Source organism: Pezoporus wallicus, unplaced genomic scaffold, assembly GCF_028554395.1.
Source record: "Pezoporus wallicus isolate ANWC-B61680 ecotype Strahan unplaced genomic scaffold, APGP_CSIRO_Pwel_v1 contig_5552, whole genome shotgun sequence".
NCBI classification, from domain to species: Eukaryota; Metazoa; Chordata; class Aves; order Psittaciformes; family Psittacidae; genus Pezoporus; species Pezoporus wallicus.
The window spans coordinates 2,157,700-2,164,013 of record NW_026640754.1 but is presented as its reverse complement, the minus strand read 5'-3'; the positions used below and the strand labels follow the sequence as shown (position 1 = coordinate 2,164,013).

The 6,314-nt window shown below is 39.4% G+C and overlaps 1 protein-coding gene across 4 annotated transcripts in view; it reads left to right on the top strand.

The window, feature by feature from the left end:
• Positions 1-815: 815 nt before the first annotated feature.
• MTUS1 (microtubule associated scaffold protein 1) overlaps positions 816-6,314 on the top strand; it is an 87,687-nt gene continuing 82,188 nt past the window's right edge. For all 4 annotated transcript variants that reach the window (XM_057420258.1, XM_057420257.1, XM_057420255.1 and 1 more), the window contains exons 1-2: positions 816-2,975; positions 5,300-5,492. In XM_057420258.1, coding sequence (XP_057276241.1) covers positions 918-2,975; positions 5,300-5,492 — 2,251 coding nt within the window. In that variant the 5' untranslated portion in view covers positions 816-917. The remainder of the gene's footprint in view (positions 2,976-5,299; positions 5,493-6,314) is intronic.

Genomic DNA, 6,314 nt, shown 5'->3' with positions numbered 1-6,314 from the left:
TGTCTCAGGGTGTTGCAACCACTTTTGTCACTGTGGTTGAGAAGATTGATAGTGCAGATCAAGTATTCTGGTTTTGCCAGCTCTGGATTTTTAGTCTTTAGGGACTCTGATACTCCTTGTGGTTACAGTCAAATCCTTTCAGATTTTAGCACGCATATTAGTGTGCATTATTCTGTCCACCCTGTGTACTTAACCCTGATGTTCATGTCCTGCTACTTTTTTCTCTCCAGATTTCAAATATGTCATTATATCATTATGCTCATTTAAAGACGTCGCACTCTGGTGTCTGCATTCTAGTTAAAAACCAGTGACTTGTTTGCTCATTGTTTTTGATGGCAAGTGTCCTTATTCTTCTGTTGTTTTTTTGTTTGCACAAGTATTGAACACCACCACCCATCTGGAGTGATGGATTCAGCTCTCCAGTTTCCTTGTTCTTCAGTTGGGAACCTGACCTCTGCCAATGAGCAACCCTAAAGTGACATTTAATTGCAGTTGACCAGAGGGTTCAAATGTTGCTTGGCAGTCAGGAAGCAGAAATTGCTTATGAAAGTTAGCATGCACAGACAACATTGTTGTGAAAGCCTAATCTACTTAAGGAAGTTGGTCAAAATGGCTGCACTTGATTCAAGACCTATTAGTTTAAGAATGCTTACTATCTTAAAATCCTGGTTTGGCTAATAGTTTTTAATTTTATTTTATTTATGTATTTATTTTAATTCCAGAATTTTTGAATCCTCTTGGGAAACATGAAAACAAAGATCTACTTTTTAAATATCTTTCAGGACCCTTGACACATTCCAGAGAAAAGCTGGTTTTTTTTGCTTTTTTTTTTTTTACTGTGAAGTTCAGAAGAATCTGCATTCTCTGGGATTTAAAATAAGTATAAAATGAAAACAGTTTAAAGCTTAGCCTTCAAAATGAATGTTGAAAAGTCAGATGACAAAGCAGAGAATGGCTTGAAGTCTTCCTTACTTATAAGGGATGAAAATGGAAATAACTACGCATGTCACAGAGCTGCACCTTCTTTAAAGAATTGTACTGCAGAGACAGACAATAATTGGACTGACCAAAATACAGTGACTGAGCATGAAGATGATACCACCATTCTTGAAAATAACAGTGACTTCAGAAGTATTGTTTTAAAACAGCAGGGTATTGAAGCACTTCATCTGCAGAAGACACCTGGTAAATATAACTGCACAGGAGCTCTGTTGGGAGATGCAGATGCTGCATGCAAGTCTTCCATGACTGAACAGACTTGTGAGTATCCTTTAAACTGTGACTTGAAAGAAGCAACAAACTTACTGAAAGGTAATGTTGCTGTGGCAAAAACGCAAAGTCAGAGCATCAAACAATCGGTGCCTTACAGTCAGACTGACTCTAAGTGTGTATTACCTCCTCCTGCTTCAGAACAGAACACACAGTCCCTGGGAAATGACAGGGCATGTTGCCACCTGACCACGTTGGATGTTACTAATGTTGTAGGTGAAACTCTGGGAACTGATCAAAATGATGACATGTATCCAAGAGAAACACTAATCTCTTCTGAAGTATGTATGAGAGAGCAATCTGATAGAACCAGCTCGGAAAGAACACCTAATTTCTCCTCTGCAGTAGTGGCTCCAGAAAGCCCAGATGCCCGTTCAGAAGCTGAAGTCTATTGTCCTTCCCCTGCAGGCATCAAACACTACCTAAATAACACTAATAAACCTGGTAAAGAATCACAGGAAACAGAAGCAGAGTCTGTAAAACTAGCTGTTGGATGTAGAGATCCCTATAGGCAAGATGCATTATCACCATGTGTTAATTTTAACGAAGATGACCAAGTCAGATCCTCACAGGATACGCCTGACCATGGTGAAAACGGGAATTCCAGTGCTATAACGTGCATGGGTGGTCCTGTAAATAGTGTGCCCCTTCTCCCACTAAATAAAATGGATGAAGAGCAGCTATTGAAGAAAACCAGTGAACTCTTAACCAGAGAACAGCATATTTCTGGAAATGCTGCTCTTCAGGATACGTGCAACACCTCTTTTGTATCTTACAGCGTACCAAAATTAAATAGGGCTGTTACACCTGATCTGAAATGTGAAGCAACTTTTGTGGTCTTCAGTCCTGTGGCTGATGAAAGCGATCCAGCTCTATGTACTTCAACCCCTAAAGAGCTATCAAAAAATACAACTTTCTGTGTTCCAGCCTTGGTGGAACCCAGAGATGAGTCTCCCAAACTGAGACCAAATGAGGCATTTGCAGGAGGGCATAATAGACAGCCTTTGCGTAAGGCTAGTTCAGGTCAAACTGCAGGAAAAACAGTGGGCAGGTCTCCTATTGTGTCAACACTAACCAAAGCAAAGAAATCGGAGATTGTTAGTTTTCCCAGACCTAATTTCAAAAACGTTAAGCCAAAGGTTATGTCTAGACCTTCTCTACAGTCAAGAGACAGTGCAGCCTTTAAACAGTCTCCCCAGTCCCCCCAGCTATCAGCTGGCTCCTCGCCCTCACTGGTTGCTTCCCCAAGGCGATTGTCCCCCTCTATAAAAGTGCTGAAAAAGAAAATAGATCTTGCTAAAGATAGTGCAGTGGAATTGCCTGTGAATAAGCCCCACAAGCTACATCTTAACAAACATCTCTTCACTAGCCAAGATGTACATGCCACAACGCATCCTAGAAACGCTTCCCACAAGTCTTCAAAGACACCTCTATTAAAACAGAATCCGGAAGACACTGGCAAAGCAAACTCTACCCATTCGGCATGCTCCTCTGCTTCTGCTGTGCTTCCAGCATATGTAGAGAACTCAAAAGAAATGCTGAATGATAAAATGGAAAGTTCAGACTCTCTAGTGGAGCCCTGTGCTCAGAACACCTACCTGGCTGGAGATGAAAGTGAGCAAAGCAGCAACATGGGAATCTTTCTGGAAGCAGCCTTGTTAAAAGATGTGGCCAATGAAACGTTTGACCTGCACTCTGTTCCTTTGGTAAGATTTTTTCTTTACATAATTATGTTTTGCACAGTTGATAAAGGGGAATTCTACGTTGCACCGTGCTGAATGGAAATGGAGGAATGGGTTTTGTGTCCTCAGTTGTAACTGTAGCGTTGATTTCTGAGGTGAAGGCTTTCCCTAATAAAGGAAACGAAGAAATTGCTGGTTTACAAACTGGTTGCGCTCAAGTGCAACTTAGTGTCTTATTCCATGGTATAAACAATTTTTTGATAAAGTCTTTTTAAGACAATGCAATTGTTAAGATTTATAATAAAAACACACGAGTCTTAATTTTGTCAAACTGGTAAAATTTTTGGTAAAATTGTGTAGCAGAACTTGGTGAAGTTTTTCGGAATATGCCTTTTAGTATGCACATTCGTCAAGGTAATTCTAGTGGTGCTCTAACTTTAAATAGATGTTAAATTGCTGTTTTCAGTATTCCATTTCAAAACATGCTTTAGAAATAAATTACACTTCTTAAATTTGCTTACAGAAATGTTGTGTGTATATTAACAGTAATATTAAGTCATATAAAACCTGAAGACCAGCAACTTGGTCAAGCATTTTATTTTTAACATCTTAATTTAGCTGTCTGCTTTAAATAATTTGGAAGGTTGTTTATTTAAAGGAGAACTAGGACTCATTTGAATAGTTAAGAGTAGCCAGGAAATATTTCTCATGCAGAGGGCATATACCTGGTTGTGGGCAGTCAGCCAGCTGGAAGGTGCAAACTTCCTGGCCGGGAGGTATGCGTGTGCTGGTTGGTTGGGAAATATTTTGAGATGAGTCAGCTGCCTGTCAGAAGAAACGTGCTGCTTCCAAATACTCTGAAAGAAGCTTAAAATGAAAGGAACTGTGGGAAAGAAGCAAAGGGCTTTGGGATTTCGCCGGCTGAGACCTTGGGAGGTAGGGACACAGAGTTGGAGTCCTGCTGTTGTATGGAGTGCCTTCTGTTGTTTGCTTGTGGATTCAACAGCTTGTATTAAGACAGCGAAATGGAGGCATTAGCTGTTACTGGTAAAATAGGTGTTGTCTGAGTTTTTGTCAGGCTTTATTGATTTGCAAGAAAAACTTTAGTAAAGCTCATTGTGTGGAGGAAAGTACTTCAGGTAAAGCAGAAGCAGCTATCCATTTTTGAAACATTACAGAAGAAATTAGTAATATTATATAGTATAATCACTTGAGAACATAAATGAACTTGAAAGCAAAGACTGTCTATTTTAATGCTAAAGTCTTTCAGAGCTTGGATTCTGCTTCACTCCTTCCTTTTGGTGCTGAGGGTTGGAAGGAATGCTTTTAATTCACTCCATTGCTAAGATACAAACCTTTGTGATATTCGTTGTACTTCTGTTACCTGGAAAAAATCGATAGACCAAATTCTATAAAACGTGCAGTGGACCAATCAGCTGGACTAAACTTAATAGATGTTCTTCTGAAAGTACAAATTAACTTCTGAAAAAGATGACAGGGAATGGAGTCAGAAGTGCAAAGTGCATTCATATAACCAAATTGCTGCATATCAGCTTGAGTCACAAAAAAAGCGTATGAACAGCTGTACATTTTTGTAAGTTTACCAATATAGGCTTAACTTTAGAGCATGAGTGGTCATGAATTAGTGCCTGTATAAAATGGAACAAGAACTCTGTAGGAATGGTAGAGGAGTACTACGTGTAAACAGGGTGTAGAGGAGTACTACGTGTAAACAGGGTGTAGAGGAGTACTGCGTGTAAACAGGGTATAGAGGAGTACTATGTGTAAACAGGTTATTTTAAACCTGCCCTGGGTCTGCTCCTGAATTTGTTCTATCCGTGGCACCTGAATGTGAAAGTTTTTCAACTGTTTTGGTGTTGTAACATAAGACCTAGACTAAGAAACCTATTGTACAGGCTGTGACATTTCAGGTAGTACGGGACAACTATCTTTTCAGTGCATTAACTTGCATAGTTGCTTGGTGAAGAATTCATCTTGAGGTTGGGTGCAGTCATGTAATTGAATGGCTTAATTGGAGTATGGGGAGGAAGAAACTCTGATGTAAAATAGTCTCTGTAACCTCTTGAGTGTGTTTGTCATTAGCAGTGATTAGCTTCAAACTAATAGTTTCATGTTGCTGAAGGCCACTCAGGCGATGATACTTGAGGTTCTGAACTACGGATGTGGACAATGTGACAGCAAACAGCTAAGCATATCCCCCTACCTGTGTTGTCAGTGTTTCCTTACAGATGCTGGAAAGGGGGATCTTTGACTTCTCGCAGTGGTGGTGTGTGGGTTTTTTGTTGTGTTTTTTTGCTTTTAGGTTTTTGTTTGTTTTTAAAAAACAGATGCCTTCTGTGAAGGATGGGACAACATCAGGGAAAAGCATACTGAAGAAAGGTCCACTCACACTACAGAGTGCATCAACTCCCAAGGTTAAAATGGTGCCATCTGTGTTGCCCTTGAAGAGAGGATGTGAAAATAAAACTATTGGCGCAGTTAAAACACCTCACAAAGGGGCTGTTCAGTCATCAAGCTCTGGTAAGATAATTTTTCTCTGAAATATTACCACTTAACCAGTTTCTTAAAATTAGGATATCATATTAAATGCTCTTCTAGAATGCTACAGAGCTGTAGTTTTGGTCTAGACTGTTCTGTCTAGATTGCAGATTGCTAATACATGGGATGAAACAAGGCAGGTTACGCCTCATTACTGTAAAATCTCATCTTTTGTTTAGGAGGATGTGGTACTAATAAAAGAATATTTAAGTATTATTTATAGTTTGGTTATATGATGGAACGTTGCAGAATTAGAACTAGAATTATTTGAAAGATGTAGGACTGAAGAGGAGAAAATACAGGGCTTGGGTACAAAGCATTTATGATAAGCAACTGTATGCTATCCCAACGGGAGTGAGCCCTTATTTCAAGGCATAACATATTTTGTTCAACCTAATTTCAGTCCAGCTCTAGGTCCTCCCCTTTCTAGAAACTGTAATTGAAAGAGAGGCTACTGCTTGAGTTGCTAATTAAGCTCAGACTGATTAATGCCAAAGGTTGGGGGGGATCTTTATATCTAGTCTGTAGGCCACCGTTTAAATCTGGTGACTGGAAAATATGTTCTGTAACTGCATTGTAGTGAGTCAGGAATGCTCTTCTAGGTTAGTGCCTTTTTTAATCAAGTGTGGTAATATAGCTAATGGCAAAGATATCCTGGCTATAAACGACTACACTACAATACAGTGTAATTTTGAAGTGTGCACACCCTTCTATACCCAGTAAAACCTGTTTGGTTTTTTTTAACCTACTTAATCTAAGATTATAAAACAGTCCAGTCTGCTCCTTTTAATTATGTACAGGTGC